The sequence below is a fragment of the Nipponia nippon genome, unplaced genomic scaffold, assembly GCF_047370975.1.
Source record: "Nipponia nippon isolate SJK-2023a ecotype South Korea unplaced genomic scaffold, ASM4737097v1 scaffold_9, whole genome shotgun sequence".
NCBI classification, from domain to species: Eukaryota; Metazoa; Chordata; class Aves; order Pelecaniformes; family Threskiornithidae; genus Nipponia; species Nipponia nippon.
In genome coordinates, this window is record NW_028262413.1 from 29443810 (window position 1) to 29464519 (window position 20710).

At 37.3% G+C, this 20710-nt stretch overlaps 2 protein-coding genes across 11 annotated transcripts in view; both read left to right on the top strand.

Annotated features, from left to right (window-relative positions):
• The window catches only part of TBC1D2B (TBC1 domain family member 2B), a 36123-nt gene extending 16478 nt beyond the window's left edge, over positions 1-19645 (top strand). Inside the window, exons 4-14 of one of the 3 annotated variants that reach the window (XM_087743188.1) lie at positions 1502-1659; positions 2677-2903; positions 3987-4379; positions 5802-5912; positions 7049-7242; positions 7755-8249; positions 10129-10246; positions 10988-11173; positions 12549-12670; positions 15650-15885; positions 16269-19645. In XM_087743188.1, the coding sequence (XP_087599314.1) occupies positions 1502-1659; positions 2677-2903; positions 3987-4379; positions 5802-5912; positions 7049-7242; positions 7755-8249; positions 10129-10246; positions 10988-11173; positions 12549-12670; positions 15650-15845 (2200 nt within the window). In that variant the 3' untranslated portion in view covers positions 15846-15885; positions 16269-19645. Of the gene's footprint in view, positions 1-1501; positions 1660-2676; positions 2904-3986; positions 4380-5801; positions 5913-7048; positions 7243-7754; positions 8250-10128; positions 10247-10987; positions 11174-12548; positions 12671-15649 lie in introns of all 3 variants that reach the window. The other 2 variants (XM_087743189.1, XM_087743187.1) reach the window with 2 other exon arrangements.
• Positions 15748-20710, top strand: part of DAPK2 (death associated protein kinase 2) — a 63871-nt gene continuing 58908 nt past the window's right edge. For all 8 annotated transcript variants that reach the window (XR_015701219.1, XR_015701221.1, XR_015701220.1 and 5 more), the window contains exon 1: positions 15748-15885. Coding sequence is in view for 3 of the 8 variants with exons in the window: in XM_009469677.2 (XP_009467952.2) it covers positions 15826-15885 (60 nt within the window). In the remaining 5 variants the exon portion in view is untranslated. The remainder of the gene's footprint in view (positions 15886-20710) is intronic.

The following is a 20710-nucleotide window of genomic DNA, read 5'->3' on the forward strand; positions in this document are numbered from 1 at the left end:
AACAGCAATTTTTGAAGAAGCTTTTCTAGAAGTCATTTGACTTCTTGTTCCTTGTGATTTTTCAAGCTTTAAAAGGTGGTGTTCATACAGGCTTTAAATACTGAGGCTGACCAAGAGCAGAACAAGCAGTTGTGGAGTTGCATGGTAAGAGATCAGTCACTATTCAGAGAACTGCAGTAGAGATGCCAGGTGACACATTAATTTTGGGTGCCCTAGGAAATATGTTACTCATCATCCAATTTGATGTATTTAATTTGAACGGAAGGTCTGAACAATGAAATGAGGCTTCTTGCCCCCAACAAAAATTGTGATTCTTTCTGGAAGAAGATTAAATGTGTAGCATAATTCAATCTTTGTCGATTTTGCAAATTGATTGTTGAAATAGTTTTATTAACAACCTTTAGGATTATTTTTAAGTTGTACTTGATTATTAATCAGTTCACCAGACTATAGGAATTTTGCACTGCATAATGATTAGCCTAGAGTTCACTTTGATCAGATGTTAAATCTTTTGTGAAGCTGAAAGACTGGGTTGAACCATCAAATGATCTTGAAGGTGTAATATGGGTTACATTCTGCTTAAGGTTTGAAGAGTAAAAAGAGATAATGTGGCTGACAGAGTGAAAGCATCTTTGTGGGCCTCCATCTTACACAGACTGTGTAGAAAATGCTGAGATACTCAATATATTTCCAACTTTATAGCTAGAATATTAAACTGATTCATATAGATTGATGTAGAGTCTCCTTCTCTAGTTGAACAAAGACTTTACAATATTGAGCTACATTAATACTCATGGACATAAGTGTGGACTTAACCATTTCTGATTGCGTGATGTTTGTGAGGGAAGCTGGGTAGGGTAATCTCATCCTGCTCATGAAACGTATTGTTCTTCTATAGAATTATCTGGCTGGAATTTAGAGGTCGCGTCTGAAATGTTCTTGCAGATAATTGGCAACGTTCCACCTTAGGAAAGGAAAACTGCTAAGGAGTCTGTCATCTGCGATTCAGCTGCAGCAGGTCTCTTGGATGATCCCAAGTTTGACATTAATCCAGAATATGAAGCTATAACATACATGCTTTTTGACTGCATGCTGTTCTGTTTGATGCTTGGCAGTTATCCTAAAATTCGAAGCTGCAATAACTGATCAATAAAGAGATGCTGCTTCTAAATCTTAATTTTGTTTTGTGTTTTCCCCACTACCAAAACAAGGATAAAACAGAGGATAACACAAAAGACCATAGTGGTCTCCTAGATATTAATATCCTGTTAAAGCGAAATAATTCTTCTGGTTTTGAAATATAGCACTGTTGATAGCAGGTGCTATTTAGTAGGATATGCTTTATTTTCTTTGAGCTTTTATTTGGTATTGGTTTTGTCTGTGTTTTAGCTTATTTTTAGTTTGCACTGTTACAACTGTAGTGGTTGTCTTGAAAACCCCTTTATAAAAAGAAAGCAAAATAGAGAAATCTTTATCACTTTTCCTGCTGTCTTTTTCACAGAAATTCAATGTCGTCTTTAAGAAAAGGAAATAACGAAAACCGCAAGAGCGTATTTTATACCACTGAAGAGTGGGAATTGCTGGATCCAACCCCAAAAGACTTGGAGGACTCGATGGCTTTGGAAGAAAAGAGGAAACACCTGGCAGAAGGAAGTAAAGGTAGAAGTGGGAGGAAGGAAGGGGAGCGTATGCCTTACCTTCTTTAGTATGGTGTACTGTGTTATGTGTATCTCCAGGAAATAAGTGGAAGCTTATCTTTTCTTCACAAACCCCATCCAGAACTCTCTAAATTCTTTTAAAAAAATTACTTCCTTATGATGTGTTTGGAGTCCCCTGCCATTCAGATACAATAGAATAAGTATGAACTCTTGTTATCCACGGTTTCAGGTCCCCTGAGCGTGTTACCATCTCTAGTTTTGTCACTTGAGTTGCAAAGTTACAGGATAGAGGGAAATGTTGAGGCTTTTGATTACTCAGTTGAGTGTCATCCATTGAAGCAGAATTGCCTTTAGACTCTAAAGTATTATTTATATACAAATGTTACATTGGCTTGCTTCGGAAATGGGGGAAAAAAGTAGGTATGCGTATGCAGTGATAGCTCATCTGTGCATTGTAACCGGTTCTCACATTTGACCAGTGTCTCGAATAACCTTGTGAAGACATTTTTACAGCTCCATAAGAGCGCTTTAGCTGACATCCAAGTGATTTAATCTGTTAGAAGATATCCTTCTCTCTAAGAATACTCCCATGATTATATAGAGGTGAAATCTTACATTGAATGCCTCTTAAAAGAACAGTAGACTGTGATATCAGTGACATTTTTGCTCTGATCACTTCTGAGCTGTTAGTTATTTGAAGCAAAATTTACTTTTCCATAGTTAGGGGTACCTTTTATTTTCTGTAATAAATTGTAAAGTTCTCTTCATGTCTTATTTCACAAGTATTGATTTATGAGCTAAATCTTTTATTTGGGAGGGGAGAAGACATTGAGCTACATACTTTTTCCCACCAAAGGAAGCGACTTGGAAAATGAGGCCTGTTTAACATTATTGTATTGGGCTGTTTGAATGCTGCTTAGAGCCTAATTTTAATGACCATATTTTTAAAAGCATATCTGAATGCTTTGAAACGCCTTTTTACTAAGTGAACTGAACTAGAAGAAATTGTTTTATGCAGGACTGACTAGTTCAGCTTTTCCATTCGATTTTGGCCGCATTCCACACAAAACAAGGCGCCCGTTAAAAGACATGATTGGATCAAGCAAAAACCGGAACAGCAGTGACTCTTCTCCAACTGAGTGGTGTTCTGGTAATGGCAACAAACTAGTCTCTGAACTGCAACTGAAGTGTCAAAGCCAGCAAGAAGAGTTGGAAAAGCTAAAGAAAGATCTTTCGAGCCAAAAGGTAATTAAGCCTTCAGGCAAAGTGCACAAAAGCGAACAGATCTGGCAGGTGATTGTGAGTTTACCCTTTATGGCCACCTAACTGCATTGTTATAAAATAATGGTGCTAAATGAACCTTTGTTTACAAAACATCTTGAAACAAGAAGGGTCAAATTTTACATCTGTTGAAGATTAGATCCCTGAACAAAACTTTCATTTGGACAGTGTTCATTAACTTGGTGTGTTTATATATCTTATTATCTGAAGCTAGCTTTCTCTGTCTGCCAGGATCCTGGAAGATAATCACAGCTTCTTTTGCCATTAGTACATGTAATTCCTGAGGAGCCTTTCCTTTCAAGTCCTTTTTTATTTAGTTTGGTTTTTGTTTCTTTTAATTCTGGAGGAGAGGGTGGGGGAATGGGGACTGAACACTCCCCCCCCCCCGCCCTCTTCTCTCCCTCCTTCTAGTTCAGAGCGTTTGATGCTGTCTTTTTTGCAAAGGCCACAGAAACTCCTCTTCTCCCTTGTGGCAAGTCAGTTAATTACTTGGCTGATTCTGTGGCAAGATTTTCTGAACAGTCCTCCAAAGACTTCCTTTTCAGTGAAGCAGCGTGTATTTTTTTTTTTCTCCTCTTATTTTCTCTGCATCTGTTAAGGAAGAGAGCAATTAGTTATCTTTCCCTTTTCCATTCTGTAACGTTCACCTCTTAATTTTTTTGGCTTAAGGCTGGTTCCTATTTATCTTCTCACAGCAGGGCTTCTTACAAGTAAGCCTTTTTTTAGCTTCCAAGTAACTGCTGGGCCACAGCTGTCAACTACTCTTCCCAAACCTGTTGTAGCCTTTCTAGGCAGGATCCTTAGCTCAGTGAAAGATACTTAAGCCATCTGTATAGGCCAGTCACTGTAAATTGTTATCCTGCTAGAAATAATGTCTTGTAAGTGTGACCTCTTTTCCTTAAAACACCACCATGAAGTCTGTTATAAGCTGATGATTCAGATGCAAAACCCATTCCAAAGCTTTCTTTTGCTTGACATTAGATTTCTAAGTTATAAAACTTAGAAACTTAAAAATTCATTACAATCTTTCTTTTTTAAAATTCCCAGGAACTTGTGCGACTTCTGCAGCAAACAGTCCGATCTTCCCAATATGATAAATATTTTGCAAGCCGTCTTTGTGAGGGGGTTCCCAAAGACAAATTAGAGCTGTTGCACCAAAAAGATGACCAGATTTTGGGTCTCAACAACCAGCTTGAAAAGTTAAATTTGGAAAAAGATAGTCTCCAGCAGGAAGTAAAGAATCTGAAATGTAAAGTTGGAGAACTCAACGAGCAGCTGGGTATGTTGATGGAAACCATTCAAGCTAAAGATGAAGTGATCATGAAACTCTCTCGTCAACTCAGCGAATGTGAGGACAATACATCCTCTCAAAGTGGAGCAGTAAATTCTTCCATGGCCACCTGTACTAATAAGGAACTACAGGAACTGGACAGACTAAAAGTAAGAGCAATGTCTCTGTCTTGGTGGATAGGGGAATCTCTGCTCCCTATAAAAACTACTTTCTAGTCTGCTATACTGTTTGAGGAGATCACTACAGCAGTTCTCCAAGATACTCATCAACTGAGGCTTTCTCTGCTTGGAATCTACACTTTGAACTGTTATGTGGCAATCTAAACAGGACTTTCATGCTTTGAGCTGGTCGGTACATCTATAGTACAGTGTTCCATACTTTCAGTAATTTAATCATTGGTGTGGAGGAGGAGTGATGTGAGAAGTAATCAAAGGAGCAGGAGAAAGTAAGGGTAAGAGGAAAATAAAAGCATGGAGGAAAACAACCAGAAAGCTTGCTTTTTTTTTTCTTTTTTTTAATATCAAAAGTGAGGAAACAAAGAGCATGTGGAATGGCAAAGGGGAGCTCCAAGGAAAAAACAGGAGGAGGAGTATAAGAACCTGTTTTACTAATGCTGCTCCAGGTGTTATCAATGCTTTTTTTTTTTTTTTTTTTTTTTTTTTCTTTCCTCTCTCTAAGCTACCTCTGTGAATGTGTCGGAGGTTCTTAATGGAGTTACTGAAGTCACCCACTTTGCTCTAAACATGCTTTCTTGCCTTTGGATAAATGTTGTATTCCAAACTGATTAACATTCCAAGGGATTTGGAATACAAGTCAGTCATTTAAAATATGTATAAACGTTCATAATTTTCTTTCCTATATGTCAGCCTGGGAAGTTTTAGAAAATAAAATTGAAACTAGAAATCAATGGTCTTGGCAGAAAGCAGACCAAAGCTTGTAGATGCTGTGGAGTGTGGGAGTATTGTAATTGTTGGGAGGGTACAAACATTCCCTCATCCCACAACTTCAGGTTTCAGAGGTAATATTTGTAGCCTGGAGCTGAATGGATTAGGCAAGGAAGCTTGTTGCTAAGGATTTATATTTTTGTATGGAGGCAGACATCAAACTTGTCCTTTAAATGAGAACTGGTGAGGGTAACCAAAGCGCAAGGGGCATTTGCCCCCACTTCTGGTATTGCATGGTATGTGCTTCTGCCTGATGCGCAGCACCGTGACCTCTGGTGTGTCCAGCATGCACGTTTCTGTTCTGCTCCCCAGTGGTGCAGCTTTGCAGGGCTGGGCCTGCCTCATGACAGCGAGCAGCGACCAGCTGCCTTCTGCTGGGAGTGTAGCACTGGAAGGGATGCAAGTGAGGCACAGCACCGCCCTGTACCCCTCTGTGCTCTCATTTGGCATGTGTGTTTGACTTACATGAAGACTAAAAATAGTATTTGATTTGATCCTGATATTTTTAGTGATAAGTCCTATTAGTAGCTGCTTGTTCTGTATTCTAAGGTGTACTTTCTCTGATAGGCATTTGCTGTTTGTAAGATATTTTTATTAAAAATCCAGTTTGTTTTTTTTTCTCAACAGGACAACCTTCAGGGTTATAAGACCCAGAATAAGTTTTTAAATAAAGAGATTTTGGAACTTTCTGCTCTACGAAGAAATGCAGAAGCAAGAGAGAGAGAATGGCAGGCAAAGGTCAGACTAACACACATGTTCTCATTTTGGCAGCATCTAAAGCAGTTTTCAAAAATTCATTTGTAAATCTACTCAGGGAACATAACTGGGGAATGGAAATGGAATGACTTAAATATATGAAATGTGATAGCTTTAAAAAAAACCCACTCCCCCAACCCAGTCCTTACAGACTAATCTTTCTGAATGGATTCTTGAAAGAACTAATTGACTTTAAAATCATGTTAACCAGTGGAACTTTTTCATAACTTACGAATACAGGCATGTATATTTCTGAAAACATTGCTTCCTCAGAATTAAGGCTGTAATAATTTTCTTGAAGTATGCAAAAGACAGGATGTGTAAGGATTTGGTATGTCACTGAGTAGAGCTTACTCCTTCTGAGCCCGAAGGATGACTACGGTATGGTGAATGTAACTTTGGAAGTGGTGTTTCTGTATAGATGAATTTGAGTGTAGAGAAGCTGAGGGTAAATAATGAAGGTTTCCATTGCCTGAGGCTAGGAAAATATGTACACATCCGTAGCTGAGGCTAGATACTTGTAGCTAGTGTTTAGTAGGGTTTGCTTTCATTTTTTGGAAATGGCGCACCCAGTGGCCAGGTCTAAATGCTGTATTTTGGGCATGGAGGTGTGTTTACAATGCCTACATATTATTACCTAACTCGTATCTTTAAAATTCCATTTAAGTTCTTTTTGTTCAAACATGTATAGACTAAAGCTGTTACTTTAAAAGCATAAGACGGTTGAGTTGTCCTTCATACAACGTAATGATAATTAAAGCTTGCTCAGATTTTATGCATGTGAAAATATGTGTGGTAGAAAGTCTCTGGTCTACTATTCTGCCTTAAAAGACCTCCTGTAAAAAGCCACAAGTGTCTGAGGTTTCTTTCCCAAGTACTTGATATACAGAATTTTACAGTAGTGTAATAAAATGCATGTACAATTTTTATTTTCCACACATAAGGGTTCCTTTATGTTTTCCAGTGCTACAAAAATGGGAAAGTAAAGCTGACTGTTCTTGACTTACAGGTTTCTAAGCAACATAAACTAATAGAATAATATTGAACCAGATTTTAAAAGAAGTGTAGTACAAAGTAAGTTTCTGAAGACTTATGATATTATATATTGTTTTCTGCAGTATACTAGCTTGGAAGCCAAACTCTGTCAGATAGAAAGTAAATACTTGATCTTGCTTCAAGAAATGAAAACTCCAGTTTGTTCTGAGGAGCAGAGTCCTGCTCGTGAGGTCATCACACAGTTACTGGAAGATGCCTTGAAAGCAGAAACTAGTGAACAACCAGAACAAGCGTTTTTCAAACCACACCTGGTCAGGTAATTTTGTCCTATTAAAATAAATGTTTGTGTATCTTGGTCAGTGGGCCCAGTTCTAACACTGGAAAACAGACAGTGAGGATATGTTTGCAGGATTTGGGGTTTTTAATGGATTTCCCATCATGAAATCCTTTTGGCTGTATAAATACATTTATTATTTTATTTGACATACAGTATAAAACTTAGACTCAAATGTTGCCGTATAGCTGCTGAAGGTGAGCTGCTGAAGAGATGGGTTCATTTGAACTTGACCATGTTCTTAAATAAATCGCTTAATCTGTGTAGTAATATATATTAGGATATGGGCACAAAGTCTTTTCTATATGGGATTATAAAAATAATTATTAAATAAAGGATATACTTTAGAAAAATGTTTAAATAATAATTGTTAAAACTTGAAAACTATGGGGATTGAGGGATATTTGAAGTAACTTTAGGATGGCAACTTGAGAGTTTCAGGGCTGCTGAACACATTTTTAAAAGCCTTTTTTCTTTTTTCCCCTCCATTTTAGTGAATATGATATATATGGTTTTCAGACGGTCCCAGAGGATGATGATGAGGAGAAACTAGTAGCAAAATCACGAGCTTTGGACCTGAGATCGCTTTCTCTCAGTGAAAATCGAGAGATCTCCGCTGGGGTGAAATGGGAAAACTATCTTGCAAGCACAATGAATAGAGAGATGATGCGCTCTGTAGAACTAAAGAATCTTATTCGATCTGGAATTCCACATGAACATCGTTCCAAGATGTGGAAATGGTGTGTCAATCTCCATGTTAAAAAATTCAAGGACAGCACTGTTCCTGGGTACTTCCAAACCTTGCTTCAAAATGCTCTGGAAAAACAAAATCCTGCATCTAAACAAATTGAGTTGGATCTCTTGAGAACTTTGCCAAACAACAAACATTATTCCTCCCCAACATCCGAAGGGATCCAGAAGCTGCGAAATGTGCTGCTGGCATTTTCGTGGAGAAATCCTGATATAGGATATTGCCAAGGTCTCAACAGGTAAGATTTTGCAAATCTTATAACTATACAGTGAAATACTTAATGAGCCTTTCAAACCACATGTATAGCGAGATGCTTTTGGACAGCCATTTGTCTTATGGGTTGTATGTTCATAATTTAGAATGTTTAAATAAACAAATAACTATCACATTTTTTAAAAGCAATTAAAAAAACAAGACTTGGATCATGAAACTTGTAGAATCAGCTTGGCAAAAGAACTGAAACTGGAATTAACTCACATAAGAAATGGGATAGTTAAATGTAGTTTTACATTGTCTTCATGTCAGTTGTAGGGGATCTTTTTGCTTTTGCGTGCAAGAATTTGTTAGGTTTTTGCTTTTTTTTAAACAAGCAGAAATAAATGCCTGAAACCTTTTTGTACTGTTAAGGTCACAAATTTCAGTGTTTCCCATAGGATGTCTTCAATCAGAATTGCAGTAATCAATTTAAGGATGATTCTTGTGTTACAAGGCTAAGAAAAATTTGAAGTCATTGCAGTTGGCGTTTGCCAAAATAGTTTTGGTACTTTCAGATCTGTAGCAAAGGAAGGTGTTATTTGAAGCACGTATGTTAGTCTAATACCCCCCTTGTCCCCATGCTGTAATACTAAAGATGTCAATTTGTGCACTAATTTATAGACTAGAGTAGGGTGAAAGAGTTTTGAACTGGAGCAGCTTTAGCATTTGAAACTGCACTGAGGAAGTAGTAGAATAGGGGCAGTGAATAATGTAGTAGAGGTAGGTGGTGGTGGTAGCAGTAGTAGAGGTAGTGAATAATGTAGTAATAAGTATTCTTTTTCTGAGTATTCATCACTGGAGGTTATGTTCTGTAGATAAATCATACATTTTTAGTATTAATGTTGTTGCTGGCATGTCGCAAAGACATGTCTGAAGAACATGGCCGTTGCAGTCTTGGAGCAACGTCTCTGGTGACTAGAAGGTGTTAGCAATGCTTTTCCTAAATTTGATCTTTCTGTGCAGCATTATTTTCTCCTGGGACACTTTTGGTTTTATTTTTGCTTTTACTGTAAATAATTCTGCAGAAGTTAAAAGCAAATTAAATATTTATTCCTTGCTTTGGTTCTCTTAAGCTTTTAAAGCGTGATCACCTTATTAAGCTGTATAACATCAAAAGCAGTCCATGTTGTTACAGCTCCTCTTGCATACAGAAATAAAACAAATTTACTTGGAGAAACATATTGGAGGTTACCTTTCATATTCAAACAAGTATCAGCAACATGAAATTATTCTCTGGTGGGTTTGTTTGTTTGTTTTCATCATACTCATTGGAAACAGGAAAACCAGGATTGCTGCTGTTGTTTAATTTTTTTTTTTTTTGTTGTTTTTGCTCCCTACTTTAAGAAATTCTTAGAACAAATTTAGTCTTTGAAAAATTTTAGGGCTTTTTCTTTTTCTTAAAAGACAATAGTAGAAAAAGACAAAAGTGTTACTTATATTTATCTTAATGGATATAAAGTAAATATGCTAGAAAGGATTTTTCTAAACTTACAAGAATTTTGTGTGAAATGCAAGAACCATTTGTTCTTTCTCCTCTTCAATAAGGAAAGATGAAAGTCTGGGAATTTAAGACTTTGAAGCTTCTAATTATTTTGTCTTAGTTCCTGGGAAAATGGCTTCTAGCAAATCACTTTGCTTTTGCCTTTATCTGTTTTCTTATTTAACTGAATAAAAATACTTGGCTTGGCTGAGAAGGCATCTCATTGCCCCATCTTAGACTTCATTAACAGTTTTGCTGTTTAGTGCGCTCCTGTTAATACATTTATCTCTGCTGAACAGAAACAAAGGCTTTCTTGTAATTGTTCTTAATACATTTTGTGATACTATAATCATCTCTTTCTCAAAATAAACCCTATTTTCAGATTGGTAGCAATTGCACTTCTGTACTTGGAACAGGAAGATGCTTTTTGGTGCCTAGTAACAATAGTGGAAGTTTTCATGCCTCGCGATTATTATACTAAGACACTGCTAGGATCTCAGGTATGTGCTCTGCCAAAATAAATCTTGGTCCTGTAAACTGCAGCCAGCCAAAAACTTTCCTCTAAAACTGTCTGATAGGCCTTTTTGGGGGATGTGTTGAGTTGACAGAGGTGAGTTCCAGGCACCGGGGCCCTTGTTTGGACAAGGACTCCGACTATAACACAGAAATAACTGTTCAGTGACCTGCTTGGAGCTCCAGTCCTTAACCCCTCTTCTGGGTATTAGTTTCACAACATTAACTGAGTTGATTTATCATTTCTTTCCTCAAAATTGGGGTGGGAAGAAGTTATGGGCTCTCTGGGAGAGTGGGGGTGAGAAGGTATTTTGCAGTACTGCGAGCAGTATGTGCTGTAGCATTCCTCTGCTTCCAGGTGATGCTCTGGTACGTGCTGCCTCCTCCCTCCAGGTCTTTCCCTAGCTTGTTCTCTGCTCCGGTGCTCCTGCACCAGTGCAGCACTGCAGAGCTCTACCTGTAGTAGGAACACAACATTGGCGTGTGAGGAGCCCTGTGAGACTGGGGATGGATTGAGAAACAAAAGGTTGTGTCAGCAAGGGCAGTGTGCATTGGGGCGGCCATGGATGTTTTGGGTGGATCTAGCTTAGAAGTGTTAACTTGGACAATCCTAGGTTTCTGATTAGCTCTTGAAAAACGTGCACTTACGAATTGGTAACTGCCCTACTTTGAATGACATATGTGTTGGAAAATTAGGAGTAATAATGTCGTATTTGTCATTTCTTTAGGTAGATCAGCGAGTATTCAAGGATTTAATGAGTGAGAAGCTTCCACGACTGCATGCTCATTTTGAACAATACAAAGTTGACTATACTCTTATAACTTTCAACTGGTTTCTTGTGGTATTTGTGGACAGTGTGGTTAGCGACATCCTCTTTAAAATCTGGGACTCCTTCCTATATGAGGGACCAAAGGTGAACTGAATGAGCTAAGTTTTTTTTTTCAGTTATTACCCGGTAACAAAATACTATGGTGTTATTGAGTGCAGGGTAAAAGAAGGTTGTTTCACAAGAATCCTGTCAGTTAAAATCACTGGTAGAAAAAAAAGGGAGGAAATGCGCATAAATAACCAGTCAAAACATTTTCCATTTTATTTGTGTTCTGCAAGTTAAAAGCTTGAGTTACATGGAAGAACTCTAAATGCTAAGTATTTTTCCTTTCACCACCCACCATTTTTTTTACCTTTGAAAAAATAAAGCTATAGGCAGTGTTGTTTACTCCTACGTGCAGCTGTCAATCAGTTTTAAGTAATATCAAAATGAGAGCTACTCTTATAAAGAAGAAAGCTTAACTGAAGGAGGCAGAAGTTAGAAGTATTGAAAAAATGTAAAAATTAGTTGTAACCAAGTGCTAATGTTTAGCTTGTCTCTGCAGCAACTATTTATTTTATTTCTGTAGACATTTGAAGTACAGCTGACAAACAATGGCTGTCTGGGCTCCTATTTCATAAACTAAGGGGTGGAGGTGAAAGAATTTTCATGTGTTTCATACTTGTCGAACTGCAGAGAAATAAAGTCTGTGCAGGAAAAAATGATTGGGTTCAAACACGATAACAACACTAAAGCAGATGTTGTAGGCAATTAGAGAGAACAGGAGAGTTATCAAATAAGTAGACAAAAACTGTGTGTTTGCTAGATTTCTTGTTGGCCTCATCTGAGCATTCTAACATGCAGTGGTATTTTGGCTGTGTGTTCACTAAAATCAGATTTAAGCATCATGGTATTTTGCAAAGGCAGCCAGGTACAGACTGATGAAGTTCAGAACTTACTGAAGCCTTTTCAGAATGAAGGGAAGTAGTGCTTCTTCCAGCTCATGCCAAAGTTGATTGACAAACTGGTATCAGAAATTCATTCGGCATCAGCCCCCCAACATGGTGGGAAAATTCAAGGCATTGGAAAATAATCTGTTTAAAAAGCAAAACTTAATTTTAGCTCTGAAGGAACTTAATAAATGCATTCCACAGGCCCAGCAGTCTTTGTTCTACAACTGAATTAGGAACTCAAAACTTCAAAGAATTTGTATGCTATAAACCCAATATTGTATTCTGGATAGAACTGCAGAGCACCTTGTCTTGGTTACAGGCCACAACAGATGTTTTTGGCAGCTTTTGGAAATGGGGGACGGGGCAGGGAGTGGCAGGGAAGGGAGATAGAGGGAGGTGGGACCAGGTAGCTCAAATGCAGCCTGTAGGAAGAGTAACGCTTTTCCTTTGAGTTTATAATAGATAATAATGAGAATCGGTGCATTCTGTTCTTATAAAGAACCAAACATTGTATGTATTTTTATCAGGTAATATTCCGATTTGCCCTGGCACTTTTTAAATACAAAGAAGAGGAAATCTTAAAACTGCAAGATTCAATGTCCATTTTCAAGTACCTTCGATATTTCACACGCACTATACTTGATGCTAGGTGGGTAACTCAAACTTGTGTGTAATTGAAAGACTTGTAGCAGGGCATGGAAGAAGTCTATTGTCGTCTTTTTTATTATTTTGTTTTGTTTTTATATAGATCTTAATTTAGATATAAAGCAACTAGAGATGAAACTAACTACTAAGATTTTTTCCTGAGTAGTTTTATCTAACAGAGACAAAAGCACAAGTGATGAATGCATAGTTGTAAATTTTTAGGTATGATAGAGGTGAATTTGTCACGTTGGTCTTGTTTAGCAGTTGTATCACGGTAGCAACATTTAAGAATTTCAACCATAGGTGAAGTCTCCCCCTGCATTGTGGATAGATACAATTTATGTTGTAAAATATTTTACGATAAATAAAAACACATCCTGGCTCGAGTATTAAAAATGTGAGCTGTGACGCACTAGGTTTAGATCTCTTATGCATCATTAATGCATAGGCTAATGCCACATAACTCCAGCTGATTTTAAGATATACTTTGAAGCATTAGATTTAGCATTAGACTTTTCTGTTCTTCAGTCCATGCATAGGAATTACAGTTTGTAAATTAGGGTCTAACGTTTTTAGGTTCCTAGTCTCAAGACTGTAGAGCAGCAGATTAATCTTAAAAAGAAAAGTCATACTGGGGTTTGTTTAATGTCTGAAAATATGTTTTGCACAGATATTGACACTCACTGATTTTGAATTTACTACAATATCACATACTGGAATCTGAGGGGTTTGTTTTTACTGTAATAAATTCCATGTGAATTTAGGCTTTTGCTTTGGCTCCTACTGCAAGAACTATTTGTTATTTTTACTTCCTGTGTTTCAGTTCTGACTGGAGAGAAGTTAAAACTGAATAATCTTACTCTGCTTAAAAAGGGTTGCTGGGACTGATGCAGGGAGAATGTTCTGCAACTGATTTAAATGGTAGAAGTCTTGATAACAGATGTTGCTTCCTCTGCTGAAACCTCTCCAAAAACTCTTGAGGGGGAGTTGTGTGGTGCTTTGTATTTTATCGTTCCCCCTTTTGATTTGAAAAATGCTGGACAGTTGTTGTACTCAGCTGTTTGTGACCAAAATAAATGCTGAGTCTGATTCCAAATCTGGATGTGACAGAGAAGTACGTACTTGATTTTGGGAAGAGGGTGCACATATTTTTAACAGAAAACAATAAATAAAACAAACTTGTGGATACTTTATAATCAATAAATAGGCTATTTTATAGCTTATAATCAAATGTGTAATATGTAGTACCAGTAGTACCACAGCAGTATCACCAGAAACTAAAGATTGCAAAAGAAAAGGGGGGGGGGATCTTTTTGCTCTTACCTAATTTGAACAAAATTTTGATATTTAATCAGCTGCAGATTTGGCTTTCCCTTCCTTTTCCAATTATGTAACGGAAATGAAGTCTTGTCTCTCCTGTCTAAACTTTCTGGCGCTGTAATAATCTGTTTTAAAGATTTCTAATATTGCTGGAAAAGATCTCATTTTGTTCTTTAACAAAATGAGCTAATCGGGTGTCTTTGGCAGATGGTGAGTTCAGGTAAGGACAGAATTCAGTGCATCAAAGATATTTACAATCCAAATACACTCTGCTGGTCTGTAAATCTCTTGTTTTCTCAGGATTTTAGAAGTCGGAGTTGAAAGTAGTGGTGTAGTGCCACCTAGGGGATATGAATTTGCCTGTTAGAATTGATAAGGCATGTTTCAAACCACCTGGTTTCTTATTCTACCACTTTTGTACAAGTTTTACAGCATCAAAATTTAAACAATACAAAAGCATATAGAATGATGTCTGTCCTGATATGGACAAAAAGTCATCTTGTTGTAGAGGAAAAATTCAGAAAGATTATTTTCATAGAATTCATGGACATCCTGAACGGGTTAGAACATTGTTTTGCACAGAATTTCTAAGTTTAAGCTCTTTCATGGAGAAAAGTCTCTACAGACATGTGCATAATTATACTCTAGGTTATAGGACACCATAGTTAGGTTTTTCTATAGATGAAAGTTGTGTTCCATAGCATGTTGTGCACAGGTAGAGAAGCTGTTGGAATATATTCTGTTTATAAATAGTAGGAAATCGTTCTTGTTCACTCAAAAATACAAAGCTGGAGAGACCTTAGCCTTAAATAAACTGTCCAAATAAATTTTCTTAATATTTGGGTGCATAATTAAACCAGAATAAGTTAAATTCCAGTTCCCCCTTTTCCCTTATAAATAATGAGATACTTTTTAGATACAGATCAACAGTAACGATGGAGTTAACTCTGTCTTTGGACTGATTAGGTAGATCAGTTACTAGTTTTGCTGTGACTGAATGATAGTATGATGCAGCATGACTCTGGAAGGGTGGCAGATACTCTTGTGATGCTTTGCTATGTGATCGGACAAGCTTGAGTTGACATCAGCTCAGAGATCTCTGTGCTCCAGCCAGCAGAATCCCAGAGCTTTCTCACCATATCATAAAGTTTGGCTTATACATGTTTTGTATTATCCTTGTCTGTATTTGTATTATCCCAGGCTTTATCTGGTCTCTTACACCACTCCATTGTCTTGGATAACTTGAGAGCTGACTGTCCTGGGATTGAATGAGTGTCAGTGGTTTATATGGTGGAAGTTATCCAATCTATAATTGGGTAACTGGATGTACCAAGTATTCAGTCTAGCCAATGAAACTCTGATTAGCCAAGCTTACATCTTCTGTTCAGTGTTGTCAAGGCTGTAATTGCTAGAGCATTATATGGAGTTTGCAGGTGGCTTTGCGAACTGTTGAGCATTTGATAACACTTTCACTTGAAATAACTTTAAAACTGAGTGCTTTATAGAACTTCCTTGCAATACTGATAACATCTGAGACCTGTCAGGTATGTAGAGACAAGAGATATCGGCCATGTACTAAATATTGATACAGATGAAGTTCAAAACTGATTTTAGAAACCACCAAATATGAATTATTGTCTTCTAACGTTGTGTAATCTTACAGGAAACTGACTGGTATTGCTTTTGGAGATCTGAATCCTTTTCCATTACGTCAGATCAGAAACCGGAGGACCTATCACCTGGAGAAAGTACGTCTTGAACTAACTGAACTAGAAGCCATTCGTGAGGATTTCCTGCGTGAACGAGAGACGTGTGTAGAAAAAAGAGACCTTATTAGTGATGATGAGGAGGATAGTTGAAACTACTCAACATAAACTTTTCTTTGGGATCATGACCAAAGTGAGTTAACCTCCAAAACACTTTATTAATCCTGTCAAACAGAATGTAAACTAGTTGCTTTTGGAAATATGCAGGACAGATTTCCAAACCCCAGCACTTTCAGAAATATTGCTTTGTATGGAGGCCAAACACTTCTGTTTACATTTATGTTCATGGAATTGTATGTAGAGCACTTAATACCTGTCTCAGTTTAGTCAATCAGCTGAATTGCCAGTTGTTTGCCCACAGTGCGCTGTTAGCGCCTATATGTGAAACGGTAGTAAGAAAAGTCCACACTCTGTTTACTACATTCATTGCCATTCTGCTTTTTTTTTTTTTTTTTTGATGCAATCGTGTTTTTGTAGCACAGGTTCAGTGTGGGAGGACATATTTTCTGGTTTTAGGTTGGTTCAAGAAATGGCTTTCATCATGTTGTCTTTGAATAAACTAGCCATTCTTGAGGTCACAAACTAGAAAAGTATGGCATGAAGCACAGGAAGAACTTCTACATTCCTTTGTTTTTTCCTGAAGTGACATGAAATGGATCATCAAACAGAACACTTGAATGTATGTACTTAAAGTAAAGGTAAAATAAGTACCTATTTGTCACTGAATGTTCAGTGTATATTAAAACAGTGGTATCAAACATCATCTATGGTTTTCTGGGCAGCTGTGTTGATAAAGATTCTTGTTAATGCAACGGGGTTTATAGATAAATCCTGTTTAGTAAACTTTATTTCTGTTCACTTTTTTTGATTGCAATGTCTCAAAAAAGCCACAACCAAAACCCAGCTATTATGGAAGAAGAATGGAGCTTGTCACAGGAGTACCATGTTTTGGTAGCTAATTAGTTGTCTTACCTGTTGAAGGGTTTTTTCTTTTTTTTTTTTTTTTTTTTTTTTTTAATGCTTCTTCCTATTTAGGGCTTAAAATAAGAGGAAGTCTTGATCTTTAAGAAGAAACATAGCATTCTTTTTGCATGAATGTATAACTATTGTACAACAGCGGTAGTGATAGGATTCCTAAAACAAATATTTATCGATCGATCAAAGGAGCCTAAAGGTCACAGCATGCACGCAGAAAATCAAGATCCTTTTCTGGCAGAAAAATGCAATATTCTCTTAATGTGCTCAGCTTTGCTGTGAGTGTTGCATGCACGTCCTACAGGACAGCTGTGAGGAAACATTTGGGGTGTTTAGCTGTAGCGTTTCTGACTATGGAAGTGTGACTGAATGCCATTGTTTCTCATCTGATGACCAGCAATGCTCTTAAACGGTTCTGAGGACGAGGAGGGCTTCTTTCTTGCTGGCTATTCTCTGGACTTTTGCAATGTTCTTTCTTGAGCTGTTGGATCTTCAGAATGCTGGATTGACTTAAATGTTGTGGCTGGATGTATCATGATACAACTAGCATTCAAATACTAGGCAGCAAATTGTTCAGCTCTGGGGAAGTGGTTAATTGGCAAAAAACAAAACTGGTGGTTGGGAACAGTCAAGTACGTCAAGCTTCAACTTTGTGTGTTTTCTTTTGGTTTTCTGAGAAAAAGTAGGACTTCTTTATCAGGTATACTCATGTAATTGTTTTAGAAAACTTAAGTGTGTGCAGGGAGAAATCCTGCTTCTGTTTCACAGCACTTTTTTTTTTGGTTGTTTGAGAATGTATTTGTAGCTTCCCTAAATAAGCATAGTATCAGTCAATTTATCTGGAAGGGAAATATTTAATCAGTGGTGAATGTTGCAACTTACAGGACTACTTTTGATAGAAAATATACGCTTCTTCTATGACATATAATTTTTAATTAGCCAACAAATCCTTGCCAATGAGGGACACATGGTATGATCATCTTGACTTGTATGTTGTCTTCTAAAATGTCCCCTACCTTGTCTATCGTAAGCAGTAGTTTGGGTTTTTTTATTCCCTAGTTACTCTTGGTTGTGTACTTGAGTTTATTAGGCAGGTTTTTCATATTATTGCATGTACTGTATTCTTTTTTTACTTACAATCAGTGTTTGAATATAAAAATGGGACCAGGTTTTCTAATTTTCTAGTTATGCTGTCTTGGTTTTGAAAGAGCTGGTCTCTAAATCAATCTGTAATGTCCACTTTTTTTTTTTGTTGTAATCTTGTTTTCAAGTGTTAAATGAAATCTTTCTAAGCTGAAGATCTTCCTTCCAGTGGCAACAGTTGAAATGTTAAGGTGGAGAATTTATAAGTATGTACCTACCTTATTCCTACAAGTCTGTTATTCCTGGGTTTTGAGTCTTCACTACGAACTAGTCCTATGACTTTAGGAGGTGTTTTCGGGCTGATTTCATGGAAGTCTTTAGGTTGTGAAGATAAAACTAACTTGAGAGCAACTGTTCAGGAAGTTCTCTAGCTGACAAAACATGACCTGCAATGTTACATTTCTTTTTTACAGTTGTGCTGATGGTTAAATTTGTGTGTGTGTGTGTGTTGCTGTGTTTCATTATATAAGTTGTTACCCAATTGTACAGTAAAACTAAGTAGCTCTGTTTCTTCTGCCACTATGTGAATCTAATACCTGAATGTTAGGAAGCTTATGGAAATCATGTTGTCTCTGGGTATTTTGTTAGCTCGCAAATATGAAGTGAGTTGATGCTGTTATACTCAAGTTCCCAGCGAGCTGTTGGCTTCATTTTGTTAAGCATCGTTACTGATGCCTTAGTTAAAAGGTCAAAAAATTGCAGAGGCATCTAATCTCTGACAACTGGAAGTCTACGCAGAACAAAAATGAGATGCATATAGCAGAAAGCAACATCAGGGGAAGCTTGCCTTGCTGTTACAAATGTCTTTGGGTGACTATTAGTTTTCTGGTGATGCTTAATCTGGTAACTTTGAAGAGCAGTGACTAGTTAGAGACATGCAAGATACACAGGCAATATTTAAACCTGATGAAACCAAGAAAAATACAGTGTGACTCAGTGGCCTGCAAAAGCTGAACTGCATAGATACCAAGTGTTTTTATTTAGGGGTAAACTTCCGAAACACTGCACGAGGATTTAATGTTCATGCCAGCCACGCTAGAATTGACCTGTTAATGCAAATAAAGACTGCTAAGACTATTTTTTTTAACTTCAAGGTCATGCGCATATGTGCAAAGAGTTCCTTATGCATGGTTCCCAGTATATGTGATGTAAACCAAACCACTAAGTTGCATCTTGCAGAATGTTCCTCCATCTTCATACGTGTATGCATGGCTTTCCAGTGAAACTTCTGGTTACTTGTTTAAAACGTTCTATTATCTTCTGTTAAATAGGCAAAAAATTGGTGCACTACACCTCTAGCTATTTAAAACTGCACAGTATTTCAGCTTTACCTGTACATGTGTACAGATAGTGTTATCATCCAGTGTTAGCACATTGTTTGGTGTTTTTTTTTTTTTACCAGCTATGTAATCAATAAAAAAGATTTTTTTGTTGCCCTTTAGGTGTCTTCTGTGAGAGATTCTCCCCTTCCCCTCAGTCTTTGTAAACATGGTAAGATATTTCAGCAGAAAGGGAAAGATTTTTTTTCTTCCTTAAGACATCAGGAATGAGTGAATGGTCTTAAATTTGACAGAGTTGTATGTTCAGTCATGCTTAACTGAGAAATGGAAAATTAATCAATTTCATGAAATTGTGTAGCTGTTTAAGTGAATGTTCCCTTAAGTGCCATGTTAGAAATCAGCAATATGCGGTACAAGAAATTTGAATCACAAAACATAAGCGATGTTATTTTCATAAGATCAATGTAAAGAAAAAATAAATTGTTTATTACTTTACAGCTTGCTCTGGTTCTTTTTCTTTTTTCATAACAGATAGAAATAATTGCAGGTACCGTCAGAACAAACCAGTAGTAGAGCTGGTGTTTTTGTCTGATAATGTGATTTGAGAGAGTCTTTATAGAGGAACATATATGTAAATTTGGCTTTGAAGCACAAAGATATGAACTATAGACATGTTGCACGCAGGTGATGCTGATTGGGTAAACTTGTGTTTGGTGTCCTTGGTTTCTTGGGAGAGGAGGGAAGGGGACGGGAGATAAAATTTGCATGAGTGTTCCCAGGGAACAGACTTCCTAAGAAACATGTATTTGTATATCTCCAGACATTAAAAGCTTCTTTAGTAGGCTTGGACACTGATGTTCTGCTAAAGCCTTTGGTAGCCAAGTGCATAATTTCAGCTGCTTTGAAAATTTAACAAAGTACTGAATTAATTTGGAAATCTAGCCTCAGTTGTCTGTCTTTCAGATATGATTTTTGCATTTTGGAGTTACCTTGATTCCTTTGAAGAGGCTATCAAGTACCTCAACTACGTCGGATATAAAACTTAACAGCTAAATGTTTGTGAGGGAGGAAAAATAAGAGTTGGGAGACCGCTTTAATTGCATGTCCAAGCAGATCTTTGAGAAGAGGTGAATAGTGCACAGTTTTTGTCCTCTGGTTCTGCTACAGGATGGCAAGCTGTTAAGAGCAGATACTGGCACAGTTGGAAATCTGTTCAAAGGGGTTGCAAAACAGGGTAGAGAGCAGCAATTGAGGCAGAACATGACTATGGCCTAAGGACCTCCTGTGCTGTATACTGAAAAATTAAGTCAAAAGAATAAAACAGAAAATTCTGGGGCATAGGGAGCAATGTCCTCACTTGGACACTTGGCATATTTAGCTTGAGTAGGTTGTCTTGCCCTAGCAGCTGCTGGGGCCTGTTAAAGAACAGCTGAGGCTCCTGTTTCCTCCTTGAGACTGAGCTTGAGACATCTGTTCTCAGTAGAATTGCAACAAGGATGTGTGTGGCTGATGCATATAGCCGAGGTATGTTGTTAAATACCTTATTCCTAAGAAATGCAT